Source organism: Miniopterus schreibersii, assembly GCF_964146895.1.
Source record: "Miniopterus schreibersii genome assembly, chromosome: 1".
Classification (NCBI taxonomy): domain Eukaryota; kingdom Metazoa; phylum Chordata; class Mammalia; order Chiroptera; family Miniopteridae; genus Miniopterus; species Miniopterus schreibersii.
The window spans coordinates 151,395,831-151,414,324 of NC_138101.1; the positions used below are offsets into that span (position 1 = coordinate 151,395,831).

Genomic DNA, 18,494 nt, shown 5'->3' on the forward strand with positions numbered 1-18,494 from the left:
AGAACAATTAGAAGAATACATAGAAGGCCATACGGGGAAGTGTTAGGTATGAGTAACAAATTCTCCTTTTGTATATGATTTGTTTGTCCATATATCAAAGAGCCTGAAGAATTTCCTCTTGCAGCAAGTTGCTGCAACTTAACCCACAGTACATATGGAGATAGTTGTTCTAAAACACCAAACCATAGTACTGTGTATTCTGAAGGAAGTAGCCAATATTTTTTTAAAAGCATCAAAAGTATAACAGCAAGAAAAGTGAGAGAAAAGTGACACATTTACAGAGCAAAAGCTATATATTTTCTTCCTAAAAAATAACCTGAAAAGAAATACAACTCATTTGTTGATAAAGCAGGAAACATAAAAAAATCCTTTTCAAAAGCTCAAGTCTCATGTTAGTGTCTCCAGGTTTTACTTTATTAAAGAAGAAAAGAAAGGAGTAAGCATGAAACGGTACCTTTAACTTTAACCTGGTTCGACCTTCTTCATCCAGCATTTCCTCATCTTCAAATTCATCTTCATAATATTGAGGATCAAAAGGTCTACAAATTGTTTTCAAAATAACCTATTAATCATATTTTGTAAAGATTATCACTGCTATATAATAAGATATCTAGTAAGACACAGCACTATATTAAAAAATCATAATACAATTAAAAATCATAACAGTCAAATATCTTCATATTCAACTTTGAGAAAGTATTCAAATTATTGCACTTTCTTGAAATCTGGTGTTAATACATGTTGCTGGAAATAAAGCGCAAGCAAGACTAAAATTCAAAATATTCTTTAGTTTTATGTAAGTCTTCAAGAAATAGGCAGTACATGCCTATTCTGAAATGATCTTCCACGTCATTTTTCTTGGGAAGAAAAGTTTAAATCGCACAAGAACTTGCACACTATTAGTGAATAATACCTACAAACACTATTTATCTGAAACCATTAGCTTTTCTAGAACCACAATGGCTGCTACAGTGGACATTTGTCATTTCTCTAGCAAATTTCACTACTCTCGATTTCAGCGTTTTCAGAGCTATACTAGTCAAAAACACCCAAAGCTCATAATGTCTGTTAGTTACTAAGTATCACTGCTAAAGACAATTATAAGCATTCAAGTCTCCTTTATTGATATAATAGTCCATACTTTTTCTGTTACAGAATATGCTTGATTTATTTCTTCAGAGATACAGGACCAGTTTTCCATTATGTGATTAATCAACTCATGTAAATTAAGAAAAATATCAATATTCCATATATTTCTATCCAACATCTAGAAACACTTTTAACTGATCCCCTTACCTGGGCTCTACACTGAGAAAGTTGGGCAGTTTAACAAAATACAAGTCATTTCCTAAATCAGTGTTTACTTTGGGTATTTCTACTTCTATTCTGGTCTCAGGAATTGGCTCCTCCTCCTGTTGATCCTGAGGTAATCCATTTTCATCCTAGTAAAAGAAATCATAGAATTTTAGAGTTTTATGGGATCTTAGAAACGGTCTAGCTCAACTTCCACACTTTAATTACTTAGGTAGGCAAGAAGCCTACTGAAACATCACATCAGGGCTAAAGCAGCCCTCAATCCCATCCCCATTCCTACCCACCCAGCCCCAAAAAACCTCATGGGGAACAAGATCAGTTTAGAAGCACCAATATAAGAAAATCTCTTTTGTGATAATCTATCTTCCATATACTCACCAACAGAAGTGTGAAATTAATCAACACTTCAATATGAAGTCACTCTATCAATTAAGATCAGAGCTTATCAACACAGCACACACACACTGCTTGTCATGAACAAGAAAAATATTTAAATCAATGGTTCACAAATCACAGGTCTAGTCTCTTAAAACATGGCACCGGCCGGGCAGTTCCTTCTTTCTTTTTCTTTTTTTGACCCAGTTTCCCCTAATGGTAGCATATCACAACCAGGAGACTGACCCTGCTAGAGTCAGATACAGAACATCTCCACACCACAAAGACTCATGATGCCCTTTCACAGCCACAGCCATTTCATTCTTGCCGTCGTCACTCCTTACTCTCAAACAACCACCAATTTCTTCATTTCTATAATTTTTGTCATTTCAAGAATGTTACATAAGTAGAATCATACAGTATGTAACCTTTTAGGATTGGCTTTTTTTTTTCCATCCAGCCTGGCACTTCATCCAAGCTGTTGCATCTATCAAAATAGTTCAATCCTTTTTATTGCTGAGAAGCATCCCACAGTACGAATGTGCCAGGGCAATTATTTCTACTCTCCCTCAAAACCAAAAATTCCCTATATAACTAAGAAAGTCATGTGTTCATTTTATTTTCATACCCCAATTCAGTTACCAACTTCCTCTTCTTGGTGTAAGAGAGACCCATAGTCTCAGAAACTTTTTACTTAGCCTTGAATAAGGGCCCAGTGCACACTGGTAATTTTACTTACAATAGGCTGTCCCGGCGTAGGTGGTTTATCTTCTCCATCACTCCCGGAAGAAATATCATCTGCACCTCCAAAGAGATCCATGGTTCCACTATTATCTTCAATATAGGAAGAAAAATACGCAGTATTAATATCTATAACAAAGGTTCTTCAAAGCTATCACTTCAACATATTCCTGGAGTTTCTGGACCACACCAGGAAGCCACCCAAAAACAACTCTGAGCCAGGCTCTCAAAGACCTGACGAGTGTCTGTGGAGAGGGAAGGGGGCAAATCCGGTGAAAGGAAAGCTGTAGAGGACGCACTTCCTTCTCCCTTCATTTACTGCATCCTGTGCTTCTATTTTCCTTTAACCCCAGGAGCCCAAATGTCCTCCTACAGTCTATATACTCAAAGTTGGGGCTCTAACAGTCCATACCGGCCTATTCTCTATATAGTCCCTCAGGTTTTAAAATTACAGGATCATGTGTACCCAGGCCCTCCTTCTCACAAGCAGAACTTCACCTGGGTATAGGCAAAACAACAATAATCTGTAATAAACCTATAAATCAAGATGGGGCAAGAGGGGATGAAGAGAAAGATAGCAGGGTGGTGAAAAAGTGGACTGCTTGAAATTGAGATCACAGAAGTGTTACAATTATTGGTAATGACATAGTCTAGGATAAAACTGTGGGTTACTGAGACAAAGTAGAAGACAGATCACTGAAAAAGGAGAGGCAACCTACTAGAATGGCCAAAAGCCAGCACAATGACAACAAATGCTGGCAACAAACCTACCTTATCTAACACTGGTTTCTTTTTTATGAACTCTTCCTTTAACCCACAGCTCAAAGAACCAGGTTCTTCATCTGATATTAACCTGTTAAGAATCTAGTAAACAAAATAAACTGACGAACTAAGTAGATCCAGAGGCATGGAAGCATGGAACAGACTGATGAATCTGGAGGAAAGGGGGGTGGAGGGGCGGGAAGAGATTAACCAAAGAACTTATATGCATATATGCATTGTCTATGGTCATAGACAATAGTGTGATGTAGGCCTGGGGTGGCTGGGGGGAACCAGGTGGAGGAGGGCAATGGGGGGGGAAGTGGGGACATCTGTAATACTCTCAATAAAGATTTTTAAAAAAAAGAACTTTAGAACAAGTTGTCCTGGAACTGTCATTCAAGCTGAAGAATGAACATTGAACCTTCCACCTGAACCAGAGCCTCAGCTCCTAACAACAGAGTCACTCTAACTATAAATGAAGAAACAAGTTCTTCAAGTGACACAGTATCAACAGTTTCTCATATCTGTACAACTCCCTGTGTACACCAAATGTATCCATATTCTTTCTGTGAGTCTTACAGTCTGGGGTAAATGCCCAGGGTTGGGCGTGTACTACAGCTAACCGCAAAAAGGAGAATAGAAAAAAATATGTAAAAAAGAAGTAACTGAAGTACCTTTTGGTACCTCAGTGTCACTATCCGCTTCTGAATCAGATGCAATTGCATTCTTGCGTTTCATTCGCAAAACTTCATCTTCACTATCACTGCCTCTTGCAGATTCTGTAAGAGTAAAAGTAGAGGTCCTGCATAATCACAGTCATATCATAACTTTTAACTTTGTGTTTTAAAAGCAACAGTGAGGATAAACAAACTGTGGTATACCCATACAATGGAAAACTTCTCAGTATTGACTAAGAAGGAACTACTGATACATGAAACAATTTGGATGAATCTCAAATGCATTATGCTAATTGTAAGAAGTCTAAGTAAAAGAAAAAAGGCTACATACCACATGATTCCATTTATGTGATGACTTTCTCAAAAGACAAACTGTAGTGACAAAACAGACCAGTAGCTGTCAGGGGTCAGAGGTGGGGAAAGAATGTGACTACAAAAGGGACAGTATGAGGGAGTTTTTTAGGGTGACAAAACTGTTCTGTATCTTGACTGTGGTAGTGGTGGTTACACAAATCTATACATGCATTAATATTAAAAGAACTGTACATACAAACACAAAAATCAACTTACTATAGTTAATTTAAAAACTAAAGCTAATAAAAAAACACACTGGTTTCTCAAGGCAGAAAAACTTGGTAGAATGAGAAAAGCAGTACTGAAACTCGGGATTAAATTTATCTGCAACTCATGACAGAAAAAAAAGAGGTAAAAATTCTGCAATGGAAGAGACAAACACATCATGTTTCTGTATGGTACAATTGTTTACCTAATTGTAAACTTAAGAAAATCAACTGAACCACTGCAGAACTAGTTAATTAAGCAGAATGACCAGCTAGCTACATGATTCCCCACTATGACCCTAGTCTTAGGTTAGTCGACTAGTATTTGAGAAGTAGTGCATGAACCTTAACAATTCTGATAATAGTACAAATAACTCTACCCAGAACTAGTTACTGAATACTTATTGCAGTCTTATAGCTTATATAGACCTATATCCATCTCTCGAAATTTTCTGACCTCTTCTTCTAAATCATGCCAAATGTGGTCTTGAATACTATCCTGTGAGGTATGTATTATTGGAGAGAGAAAAAAACCTCCCCCGATATTTAAGTTAAGGAAATAGGGTTAATGTGTAACTACAATCAATCACCTACAGAAATGAAAAAATCCAGATATTACTTCTGGAAGATTTCCAATGTAATCAAGGTGACTTTTATGTAATACAAAAAAATAAGATCTCTACATTTAAAAAAATATTCTACATGAAGAATGCGTCAACTTGAGCAGAATAATGTAAGCGACTATTATAAAAGGGGGTCCAGAGCCAAAGGTCATCTGTATGTTTCCAGTATTCTTTAGGGAATGAGTATTCTGACCCAGGCACGTGTCCCTAGGGTGAGAATGCAAGCTTCAAGCTGTCACAACTCACTGACATCATTCAGCTGTTTTCCATTTCCTGGATGTTATGTTCCTCAGGCAACCTCCTGATTATTATAAATTGGCATCCAATGTAGATTTTCCCCAAAGGAAAAATTCAATGATAAGAGAAATCACTGATCTTCTTAAAACAATTTTGTAATTCAATTTTTATAAATTAGTTTCTTGTGAATTTAATTAGTTTGAGTAAACTTGGAGCCTGAGTATCTCTGGATGATCAAATTTGGATCTAAAAACAGGAGCTGGAACATGCTGTTCACACCTCAGTACAGCTACCCTATGGGGATGTTTCAATGGTATTGTTTTTTCCACCAAGCAAATCTATTCTTACCTGAGGCATGCTCTTCAGTTACCCACAGAAATGGAACCACCTCTGATTATTACATAACTACTCTCACACCACACATCCTTCTCTAAGACTGTCCTCTTCAATTTTTTTCTTCCTGATCTACCATCAATTAACAAATGGAAGGGGATAGAAATAATATACAGATTAGGAAAATTTTAAAAAAGCAAAATGTATAGAGTTAGAAAAGGCTGAAATGGAGGGACAGGAGAGGGAAAAAATAGAGTACTAAAGCTGAGACTGCAATGGGAAAAAACGGATGGATCTGTATCAAGATGCTTCTACTAACCCATTTTGATTCTCATAAACGAATTACCTGATTTATGGTCCTGCTCTTCTTCATCATCCGAGTGCCTGCGCTCTTCGTCTGAGGCCTGTGGCCTTTCATCATCAGAATTTTGCATCTTCTCCTCGTCAGACATCTGTGGCCGTTCATCATCATCAGAATTCTGCTTCTCATCATCATTATCAGAAGCCGCTGGCTGTTCATCATCAGAATTAACCTTCTCCTCCTCAGACAGCTGTTGCCTCTCGTCGTCTGAAAGCTGCGGCCTGTCCTCATCATCTGTGTTCTGCATTTTCTCATCATCGTCAGAATTCTGCAGCTTATCTTCATCAGATCCTTGCGCCCTCTCCTCATCATCAGAATTTTGTATCTTTTCATCATCCGACTGGTCGCTTTTATCTTCTCTGCCCCATTTTTCGTCATCTGAATGTGCTTTTTCAGAACCTTCAGCTTCTGAGTGATGGCTCCCTCCATCTGATCCATGGCCTTCATCTTCATCATCATTATGGGCTTCTGATCCACTGTGCTGATCGACATCCGAAGGATCATTGTCTTCACGGTCAGAATGCTCAGAAGGTTCGGATCTATTGTCTGATCTCTCGGAGCGATTATCACTCCCACTCTGATGAGAAGCTCCCTCATCCTCACTGTCATCTCCAAACAATTCCTTATTACTTGGTTTTCCTGAATCACCTCTTTCATCCTGATCACTTTCACTTCCAGAGGCATTACTGCCAGATGCCGCATTCTCTTGATCAGAATCCGAGTCTGATCCAGAATCAGAATCTATGGAATCATATAAACACTGGGTGATGTCAGCAGAAAAAAACAGAGTAAGGAACATGAAAAGCCCATCCCAACACAAAAGCAATGAAACTACTTGTCAAAAACTGTTAGTATCAATTTTCTTGGTACTCTGGAAACGAACCAAAAGTTGCAGCAACCTGGAGAATGCTTGTCAAGAAAAACCAGCTGAATTTTTCAAAAGAAAATAGAACTTTGTGGTGTTTTACAGTACCCTAGACACACCTGCCACTCCCCACTACTCCGCCACCCACTCCCCAGCTCAACAGTGCCCTGAAGATAACAGCCTGGATACACACACTACTACTGGAAGGAGCAGAAGGGACCTCATTCAAAGAGAATCATGGTTGTTAGTTTGATGTCTGGCAGATTACTGAAGGACTGGCTCAGAGGGCTTGACTTTATCTCACCTAACATGGAACCCTCTCAATGTTGAGGCAGCTACTTGAAAGTGTTTGTCAAAAACATTTACAAGCAAATGTATTAGTTGTCTCAACTGGAACAATGGATAGCAGACGGAGCAAATAATAGACTAACCAAAAAGTTTGGGAGGAAAGGACAGGGAATTAAATAATAAGTGGATTAAGGGCTTTTAAAAGCAAGAACACATACTTGCCCAGGGCTGTGCACACACTCAGGAAAGAACTGAGAAAGTCATAAGCTTTCACTGCTGGCTGACCTCAGGCTCTGCATGAGCAGAAAATAAAGGAAAGGACGGGTTGTAAACTGCCTGATTGAGTACTGAACTCATGCCCCAAAATACACACTGAGCTGATCTGTAAAGACTGGGAGGTTTTTTGGGGGAGGGGCGGGGTAGGGTCTAGGCATTTAAGGAAATCTCTGTCCAATCACTAGCTGACCACTAAGCTAATAGGACAGAGTCTAATTGGCCACACACAACAAAGATTGCAGACTTAACAAAATTAGTTCAAAAGACTAAACAATAATTACAATAACAAATAGTAGCAACAAATCCTGGGGAGGGGGAAGAAAGTGATTTCCTGAGTTGTCACATTATATAATATTCAAAGGCCCAGTTATCAACAAAAAATTATAAAGCAGGCAGAGACAAGAAAGCATGTGGCCCATACATACCAAAAAAAAAAGGCTACAAACTGTCTTTGAAGAAGCCAAGACAATGAAAATGATATCTTGCCAAATAAAAAATATCAAAAAAAGGTAGATATTATTTTAAAAAACAAATAGAAATTCTGGAGTTGAAAAGTGCAATAACTGAATGAAAAATTCACTAAAGGTGCTAAATAGCAATATGAACAAAAAGAAGAATCAGCAAACTTTAAGACAGGTTAATTAAGATGAGCCTGTGTGAGGAACAGAAAAAGGGGGAAAAAATGAAGAAAAATAAATCTAAAAGACTTGTGGGATACCACTGAGTATACCAACATATACACAATTGGAGTCCCAGAAGAAGAGAAAGATCAGAAAGAATATTTGAAGAAACAATGACCAAAAACTTACCAAATTTGATAAAATACATCAACCTACATATGCAACAAGCTCAATGAACACCAAATAGCATAAATTTAAAAAGAACACCTAGACACATCATTATTCAACTGTGGCGACAAAGACAAAGAAAGCATCCTGAAAGCAGCAAAAGTAAAACAACTTTTTCCATACAAGGGATTCTCAATAAGGATAACAGCTTTTTCTCATCAGAAACCATGGAAACCAGAAGGCAGTGGGATGACATATTCAAAGTGCTGAAAGAAAAAGACAGTCAACTAGCAAAATTATGCTTCAAAAATGGACAGCCTGGCCGGGCGTGGCTCAGCGGTTGAGCATCGACCCAGGATCCAGGCGATCGGGGTTCGATTCCCGGTCAGGGCACATGCCCGGGTTGCAGGCTCAGTCCCCGGTCGGGGGTGTGCAGGAGGCAGCCGATCAGTGACTCTCTCATCATTGATGTTTCTATCTCTCTATTCCTCTCCTTTCCTCTCTACAAAATCAATAAAGATGTACTTTAAAAAAAAAAAAATGAAGGACATAAGAGCAGCAAAAGAAAACATAATTTGGTCTTCCTCAAAATAAAAAACTTTTGTGCAATGAAGGGCATTATCACGAAAGTGAAAAACCAACATACAGAATGGGAGAAAATATTTGCAAACCATATATCTAATAAATGTCTAGTATCCTGCCCGGCCGGGCGTGGCTCAGCTGTTGAACGTCGACCTAGAATCCAGGTGATCAGGGTTTGATTCCTGGTCAGGACACATGCCCGGGTTGTGGGCTCGATCAATGACTCTCTCATCATTCATGTTTCTATCTCTCTCTCTCCCTCTCCTTTCTTCTCTTTGAAATCAATAAAGATATATTAAAAAAAAAAAAGTCTAGTATCCAGAATATATAAAGAATGTTTACAACTCAATAACAAAAACACAATCCAAGTAAGAAATTGACAAAAAATCTGAAGACATTTCTCCAAAGTTATACAAACAGCCAACAAGCACATGAAAATATGCTCAACAGCCAATCAAAACCACAATGAGACACCATTTGACTCCACCAGGGATAGCTACATTAAAAATATAAAATAAAACAAGTGTTAGCAAGGATGTGAAAAAATGGAACCCTCAAACATTGCCAGTATTAGTGTAAAGTGGTCCATTCGCTGGGGAAAAGGGTTTAGTTTAGCGATTTTCAACATTTTCATCTCATGGCACACATAAAGTAATTACTAAAATTCTGCAGCACACCAAAAAATATATTATAATTTTGCCAATATGACAAAAAAAATAGGTATAATTTTGATTGATTCACCAAAAAAACCCCCAAAAATTGTAATTACCCGTTCTTTTTGCTCCAAAGCGACTTTTTTAAAAATCAGGTGCCTGTACTTGTATATAAGGATTTCCGGTACCAAGAATTAACCTATTAGACACAATCTTATTATTCGATGTGACCAATAGATGCAACTCTATTATATGACCTATATAATATTTATGGTTCGAGACAGGGAATTCACACTGGCTGGCTATTGTTGTGTTGGCTGTTTTAATTTTTTTTTTTTTTTTTTTAAATCTAAGGGAAAAGAGGTCAGTGCCCTTAACTAATTAGTTAGGTATTGCATGTTTTAAAAATTCTTGTGGCACACCAGTTGAAAATTGCTGGTTTAGCTGTTCCTCAAAAACTTAAACAAAGAGTGCATTCTCCCTCCGGGGAGCATGCCTGCACCCTTCCCTTCCCCGCTCTTCTTCCATCTCCTAACTCTAAGGGACCCCATGAGACTTGCAACCAGGGGAGCAATGGGCAGTGGCAGTCCGTCCCAGGCTAAACCCCTGAACCTGTCCACAAGGATCCCTTTTCTGACTCTCCAGTGAGCTGACAGCAGCCCCACCTTGCCTCACTTCTTTCTCATAACACTTCTCAAGAGCCAAAGCAAACCTGTCTAGTCTCTCTCTTGTTGCTTCTTCTATCCTAGATCCTTCCTTGTTTCACTGTCCCCAGCTTTAATAAACAAACTCTATTAAAAAAAACCTAAAAAAAGACCTTAAGCAAAGAATTACCATATGATTCAGCAATTCCACTACTACATATATACCAAAAGAATTGAAAACAGGCACACAAATACGTGTACACAAATGTCCAAAGCAGCACTATTCAAAGAGCCAAAAGATGAAACAATTCAATGTCCATCAACGATTGAATAGATAAACAAATTGGCATATATACATACAGTGGAATATTATTTTGCATTAAAAAGAAATTATGTGCCCTGGCCAGTATGGCTCAGTTGGTTGGGCGTTGTCTCATGCACAGAGAGGTTGCCAGTTTGATTCCCAGTAGGAGCACATGCCCGGGTTGCAGGCTCCATCTCCAGTGGGGATTGTGCAGGAGGCAGCCAATCAAAGTTTCGCCCTCACATACATGTTTCTCTCTCCCTCTCCCTTCCTCTCTCTCAAAATCAATTCAAAGAAATATTTTAAAAATAAATAAATAAAATAAAAATAAATAAAAATGAAATGCTGATTCATCTAAAATGTAGACGAACCTTGAAAACATTATGGAAAGTGAAAGAAAACAGACACAAAAGGCCCATATATTGTAGAATTCTATTTATATAAAATACCCAGAACAGGTAAATCCATAGAAACAGAAAGCATACTGATAGCAGATGGGAGCTGGAGAAAGAAGCAACAAGAAGTAACTGCCTAGTGAGTAAATAGTGATGAAAATGTTTTGGAACTAGACAGAGGTAGTGGTTGTACAACATTGTAATTAAACTAAATACCACTAAATTATTCACTTTAAAATAGTTAACTTTGTTACGTGAATTTTACCTCAATAAAAACTAATTGGCAAAATTAAAACATTCCAAGATAAACTAAAACAGAGTTTATTGCTAGTAACCTGCCCTCCAAGAAATACTAAAGGCAGTACTTCACACTGAAAAGAAAGGACAGTGGACCTGACCAGATAGCTCAGTTGGTTAGAGCATTGTCCCGATGGGCCAAGGTTGCGGGTTCATTCTCTTGTCAGGGCACATACAAGAATCAACCAAGGAATGCATAAATAAGTGGAACAACAAATCAATGTTTCTCTTTCTTTCTCTGCCTCTCCCTTCCTCTCTCTTTAAAATCAGTAAGTTAAAAAATAAATAAATAAATAAATAAATAATAAATAAATAAAAGGACAACAGACTCAAATCCACATAAAATAAAGACACACCAGTAAAGGTAACTAAATAGGTAAGTATAAAAGTCAGCATTAATGTTTCTGAACAACTCCTCTTTTTCAATTAGATAAATCCATGTCACTGGGCAGAAAATGGATAAAGAGGTAATTTGTGACAATAACAACATAAAGGCAAGAGAAGATGGAGCTATATATTTTTTAAAAATTTATATACTACTGAAGTTGGTATTAATCCAAACCAGATGGTTATAAATTAAGATACTATTTGTAATCACCAGAGTAACCACAAAGAAAAAGAAAACTAAAAAACAAACAGAAAAAACACAAGGGAATAATAACAGCACACTAGAGGAAAATCAGTTATAAAAGAAGACAGTAATAGAGGAACTGAGGAACATAAAAGATATGACATATAGAAAACACGCAGCAGAGGATCCAAGGTGGCGGCACAGTAGGTGGATGTTAGTCACCTCCTCCCAGGACCTAACTGGAATTACAACTAAAATACAGAGCAAACAGCCCTGGCCAGTACACTAAAGGGTCACCAGTTTGATTCCGGTCAGGGAACATGTTCGGGTTGTGGGCCTGATCCCTGGTCAGGGTGTGTGCGGGAAACAACTGATCGATGTTTCTCTCTCACACTGAGGTTTCTCTCTCTCCCTCTCTCCTTCTCTCTCTCCAAAATCGATAAAAACATATTTTAAATATAAAAATTAAAAATAAATTTAAAAAATAAAATAAAATATAGAACAAACAACCTAAACAACCAACTGAAGACTAAAGAGTCTTATAACCAAGGACTTAAAGAAGCCTGAGACTGGTAGGAAGGGTGGAGACACAAAAAGGGCTGTCCTTGTTCCCACTGGAAGCAGCTGAGATTCTGGATGGATATCTCAGCTGCAGGGAGTTCCCCATGAAAAGCATGGGGTCTCAATCCCAATTCAGGCTCCCCCAGACCAGAGCACCAGAGCCTGGAAGGGACTCCCACATAACATCTGCCTGTGAAAATCAACGGGAATTCTGTTGGCTCAGAAGAGACAGGAGTCTGCTAGAGACCCAGGTGGCCTCTTAAAGGGCCACTGCACGAAATCTTGTTCAGAGCCACTCACCCTGGGCTCTGATGAAAAGGCAGAGCAGACTAGAGTCGCCTGAAGAGAGACTTGTGTTTGTGGCTCACAGGAAAGAGCTGAAGGGACAGCTGCCAGGATCTCTGTACTGAGCCACTCTCCCACATGCAGGTGCCATATTTCTTGGGTGGAGCACTCCCATCCACAAAGCATCAGCCTAGGGGAATGCAATGGCCTGAAATCTGGATTCCCTTTCACTCATCCTGCAGAGTTTACACCCTGCTGAAAGGTCAGCTGTCTGGGCTGGGGTGTAGAGGTCTGGGCAGACTCAGGGGGTGTCAGTGACTGAGTCATGTGGCTTTGGGGCGGGAGTCATGCCCCTCACTTTCCCCTGAACCTGACAGGCACCTCCTCCTCATAGGAGATCTGCTACACCGCTCTCAGGGCTCCCGGTGGTCCTGCCCTCCTAACTCCTGGTGGCTCCGCCCTTTTGAGGTCTGGGAAGAACACAGGACAAGACAGAGTTGTGTGGATCTGAGGCACCTCCCCTTCATGGGAGATCCACTAGCTCCATCCTCCCAACTTCTGGCAGCCCCAACATGCTGAGATCAGGCTTCTGACAGAATCTGAAACAGACTGAGTTCTGTGGCTACAGGATGGGGGCCTTTTTGCCCTCACATGCCAGACCGGTACAGAACCCTCCATTCATATGTCCAAATCTTGGCCAATTTGGACCTGATAAACTCTGCTGGCCTCACTCTAACGACTCCGAGACCCTGCCCCAGCACAAAAGTGTGCAAGCACCCAGTGGGTGGCAGCTAGACTTGGTATACCCTGGGACATTTGCTGAGTGGCCTCCGACTCAGCACTGGCACTGAGTTTGAACCCATATCAAGCTGGTAAACACCACTTGCTCCTACCTGGTAACTCACTGAGAACCTACCTCATGCAACTCAAGTACCGCCGGAGGCTCTTTCAGTGACTGGCAGGCAGCAGGTTGAGGCAGGCAGAGGTGGTTCTCAGGGTGCCTTGAGACTTTTGCTGACTTACCCCTGGCCTGGTGCTGGCAAAAGCGGGCCTTGGTGCACAGCTTGGTCCTTCCCACACACACCCAGGCCCAGGATAGGCAGCATCACTTTGTAGCTTCAAACAGACTGACGAGGGCCAGTCCCAGGCAATGTCTGACATTGGCCTGCACCGGAGTCCCTCCTAAGAGTCTCTAGAACCCTAAAGATTCTACCAAAAGACTACTAGAACTGATATATGAATTTAGTAAAGTAGCAGGATACAAAATAAATAGAAGTCAGTTGCATTTTTATACACCAATAATAAACTATCAGAAAGGGACTCTAATAAAACAATCCCACTTACAATTACATTAAAATAAATTTACAAGGATGTAAAAGACCTGTACTTGGAAAATTACACTATAAGACACTGAAGAAATTGAAGAAGATACAAATACGTGGAAGCATGTATCGTGTTCATGGACAGGAAAAATTAACATCATTAAAATGTCCTTACTACCCAAAGCAATCTATAGATTCAACACAGTTCCTATCAAGATACCAATGGCATGTTTGATATAACTAGAATATTCCAAAAATTTATATGCAACCACAAAAGACCCTGAATAGCCACAGCAATCTTGAGAAAGAAGAACAAAATTAAAAGAATCACGTTACCAGATATCAAACTATATTACAAGGCCACAGTAATCAAAACAACATAGTACTGGCATAAAAACAGACATATAGATCAATGGAACAGAATAGAGAGCCCAGAAATAAACCCACGCCTTTTTGGTCAATTAATATTTGACAAAGAAGGAAAGAACATACAATGGGGTAAATGTAGTCTATTCAGTAAACAGTGCTGGGAAAATTGGACAGATACATGCAAAAAAATGAAACTAGACCACCTTCTTACACCAGACACAAGAATAAACTCAAAATGGATTAAAGACAAATGTTACACTCCAAACCATAAAAATTCTAGAAGAAAACATAGGCAGTAAAATCTTGGACATTTCTCATAGCAATATTTTTTTCTGCTATCTCTCCTCAGGCAAGGGAAACAAAAGAAAAAATAAACAAATAGAACTACATCAAACTAAAGAGTTTTACACTGCAAAGGAAAGCATCAACAAAATGAAAAAGACAACTCACTGAATGGGAGAACATATTTGCCAATGATACATCTGAAAAGGGGTTATTATCCAAAATTTATAAAGAACTTATAAAACTCAACACCAAAAAAAAACAAATAATCCAGTTAAAAATGGCCAAAGAACCTGCACACTTTTCCAAAGAGGACATACAGATGGCCAATAGACATATGGAAAGATGCTCAAAGTCACTAACCATCTAAGAAATACAAATTAAAACCACAATGAGTTATCACCTCACATCTGTCAGAATGGTTATCATCAATAAATCCGCAAATGACAAGTGTTGGCAAAGATGTGGAGAAAAGGGAACCCTTGTACACTGTTGGTGGGAATGCAGATTGGCGCAGCCACTGTGGGAAACAGTATAAAGTTACCTCAAAAAATTAAAAATGGAACTGCCTTATGATCCAGCAATTCCACTTCTGTGAATATATCCGAAGAAACCCAAAACACTAATCTGAAAGAGTACATGTTCATTGCAGCATTATTTACAATAGCCAAGATGTGGAAGCCCAAGTGCTCATCAGTAGATGAGTGGATCAAAAAGTTGCAGTACATTTACACAGTGGAATACTAATAGCTATAAAAAAGAAGGAAATCTTACTTGTTTTAACAGCAAAGGTAGACCTGGAGAGTATTATGCTAGTGAAATAAGCCAGTCAGAGAAAGACAAGTATCATATGATTTCACTTACATGTGGAACCTAATAAAATAAACTAACAAATAAAATAGAAACAGACCCACAGATACAGGGAACAGCCTGACAGTTGTCAGAGGGGCAGGGGGTTGGAGGACTGGATGAAAACGGTGAAGGGATTAAGCAAGAAAATAACAAAAAAACATACCTTATAAACACATACAACAGTATGGTGATTTCCAGAAGGAAAAGGGAGTAGGGAGAGATAGACCAGGGTAAAGGGGAAATAAATGCTGATGGAAGGAGACTTGACTTGGAGTGGTAACACACAATCCAGTGTACAGATGATGTATTATAGAATTGTACACCTGAAATCTATATAATTTTATGAGCCAATGTCACCCCAATAAATTCAATAAAAATAAAAAAATTTTAAAAGAAAACAAGTAGCAAAATGGCGGAAGTCCTTCCTTATCAGTAATTACATGGAAATGGATTAACCTCTCCAATGAAAAGGCAGAAATTGGCAGAATGGATTAAAAAATGATTCATATTTATGCTGTCTGCAAGAGACTAACTTTATAACCAAATATACAAACTGGTTGAAAGTGAAAGGATGAAAAAAGATATTCCATGTAAACCACTCAACAAACTAGGAACAGAAGGGAACTTCATCAACCTGATAAAGGTCATCTGTGAAATCCCCACAGCTAATATCATGTGTAGTGATGAAGGTATGAATGCTTTCTTCCTAAAATCAGGAAGAAGGCAAGGATGTCTACTCACCGCTTCTATTTAACACTGTACAGAAAATTCTAGCCAGGGCAATTAGGCAAGAAAAAGAAATGAAAAGTATCCAAACTGAAAGGGAAGAGTAAAACTATCTCTATTCACAGATGACATGATCTTACACACTAAAAACCTTAAATAATTCACACAAACATTACTAGAGCTAATACATTCAAGGTTATAAGATAGAAAAGATGAACATACATAAACAAGTTGTATACATTATCAATGAACAATCCAAAAATGAAATTAAGAAAACAATTCCACTTGCAATAGTATCCAAAAGGATAAAATACTTAGGAATAAATTTAACCTAGGAGGTACAGGATTTATACAATAAAAACTATAAAACACTATAAAAAAATTAAAGACTGCCTGGCATATTTATGCAAGAAATAAACACCCTGATCCTAGGTGGAGATTCTACCCATTGTTACGCCAAGAAATTTGTCAAGCATAGTTATTTTCCACAACTCTTTTAGCACAGGGAGATAATGAAATATGCTAGGCATAACAGGAATTACCCTGTCACATCCACACTACCTTTGGAAGTAAATCCTAGAGTCCTATTATGGTAAGATGAAAGTAAACAAGAGACTTACAAGAAGGTAATACGTGGAGCCCAGAGAAGCAGCTACCGCCACACATCACTTCCCCATACACTGAGTTTGCAATGGGAAAGCACTACAGGATACATGTTACTAGACTACTCTTTCTACTCATCCAATTATTTATCAAATATGCACTAAGCATCAATGTAAGCTGGCGGAGAAGGGTGGAGAGCAGAGACAATCTTTTCATCATTATATCCCCGACACCTAGCAAAGCAGCTGGAACATGATGGGGCATCAATAAAAACTTGTTGAATTCATTAACTTCATGGAAGTGAGTCGTGGGAGGGTTCACATGGAACTGTGACTTGAAAGGCAAACGGGATATGGACAAGCAAAAATGAGGGGAAAGTGAAAACATTAGCAAAGGTAGTGGTACATATAGGAATCTATACATCTAGGTAGCATATAGGGCTCTGTATGTCCAGACTCATCCTGACAGAACCTCTTGGAAGATTTCCACCTGGTGCTCCCTTCACTATACTCTACAAATATGAATAAACCGGAGTTGGAGAGAAAAAAACCACAATTACGCGCTTTGCTTAGGAAATATACTGATAACGTTACTTTGAGCCGGAAGGTTGCAAGAATTTTGAACTTGGTCTTGAACCCCTTCTCACTTCAAATACAGTAACTACTTTCCATATTTCAAACTGAAGTATCTATAGTCCTTGTGCCAGATATATTTCCATGCATCATAAACATTCATTCATTCATTTCATCAACAAATCCGTCATCTCTTCTCTCCAAACACAGACCCCACACGCTCCTCAGTCTAATACCACAGACTCAGGAAATTCCGGAGCTTCCGCGCAGGCTCTCACGGACACTCTCCCCGGTGCGCAGCGCCCATGAGCCGCCCTCCCCTGCCCCCTCCCAGCCTCCGCACCCCCACATCTCAAGCTCCCCATCACACCACGGTCTGTCTGGTTCCATCCCGGAGGGCATTCTCAGTCGCTCTGTAGATTCGCCATTCCTCCGATTCCCGAACACCTACCTCCTACTCACTCACAAAGAGCCCTGACTCTGCGCCAGCCTGGGCGAGACCCGTCCACGCCGGACCCCAAGGCTTCGCGCCTCCGCCCCTGCCCCGCGACCCCTTCGCGCCACACTCCCCCAAGGCACCGCGCGCTCCACCAACACCAGGAATCTCGAGGCGCACCCTCTACGTCTGTCCCTCCCCTCCCGCCCGCTGGGGAAGGCTGGCACCGCCGCTGGAGGCTGGCACCCCCCGGCGTGCAGGGGGCGCTGAGGCGGGAGGGGAGGAAGCGCGGCCACTGGCACGTAGCGTCGTGGCGTTCGCAGACCCGGAACAGGGCTGCCGTCTGGATCCGGCCACAGAAGGCCCGCCACGCGCCCCTCCCGCGAAGCCTAGGCGACCCCACCTTTACGCTCAGCATCGCTGTCGGCATCGCTCCCGAAGAGGTCCTCCATATCCGCCATGGCCGCGCACGTCCGCCGTTGCCTAGGCTGGGGGCTGCCCCCGGCTGTCTTTACGGCACTGAACCAACGAAACGCGACAGTGTCGCAAAGATTCGCTCCGAGGCTCCTTTGCCTCTGCGACCTAGTTTTCTCTCGCACCATGAACCTATGCTTGTCGTCGTTTTATAGGTTCACACGGTGGGCAAGCCCCGCCCTTTCTTCCGTCGGTTCCTGCGGGCGCGGATTGGTGGGCGGGCGGAGCCTGGCGCCCTCCGCGGCGGGGCTCGGACGGCGTTCAACCTGCCTGGAGCGCCTGGCCTTTGTTTCACGCTGATGCGTGGTTCTCAAGTTGTTGAGAACTACGAAGCGCTGTTTTGTGTGTAGGTTGTATCTGTTGCTG

General features: G+C 40.3%; 1 protein-coding gene across 2 annotated transcripts in view; it reads right to left on the reverse strand.

Annotated features, from left to right (window-relative positions):
• Positions 1–18,248, reverse strand: part of LOC308558893 (RNA polymerase-associated protein LEO1) — a 32,107-nt gene extending 13,859 nt beyond the window's left edge. Inside the window, exons 1-6 of one of the 2 annotated variants that reach the window (XM_081140895.1) lie at positions 18,058–18,248; positions 5,969–6,724; positions 3,867–3,971; positions 2,429–2,523; positions 1,297–1,442; positions 455–539 (exon numbers count right to left, since the gene is read on the reverse strand). In XM_081140895.1, coding sequence (XP_080997021.1) covers positions 455–539; positions 1,297–1,442; positions 2,429–2,523; positions 3,867–3,971; positions 5,969–6,724; positions 18,058–18,115 — 1,245 coding nt within the window. In that variant the 5' untranslated portion in view covers positions 18,116–18,248. The remainder of the gene's footprint in view (positions 1–454; positions 540–1,296; positions 1,443–2,428; positions 2,524–3,866; positions 3,972–5,968; positions 6,725–18,057) is intronic. The other variant, XM_081140894.1, reaches the window with a different exon arrangement.
• Between the last annotated feature and the right edge of the window lie 246 nt (positions 18,249–18,494).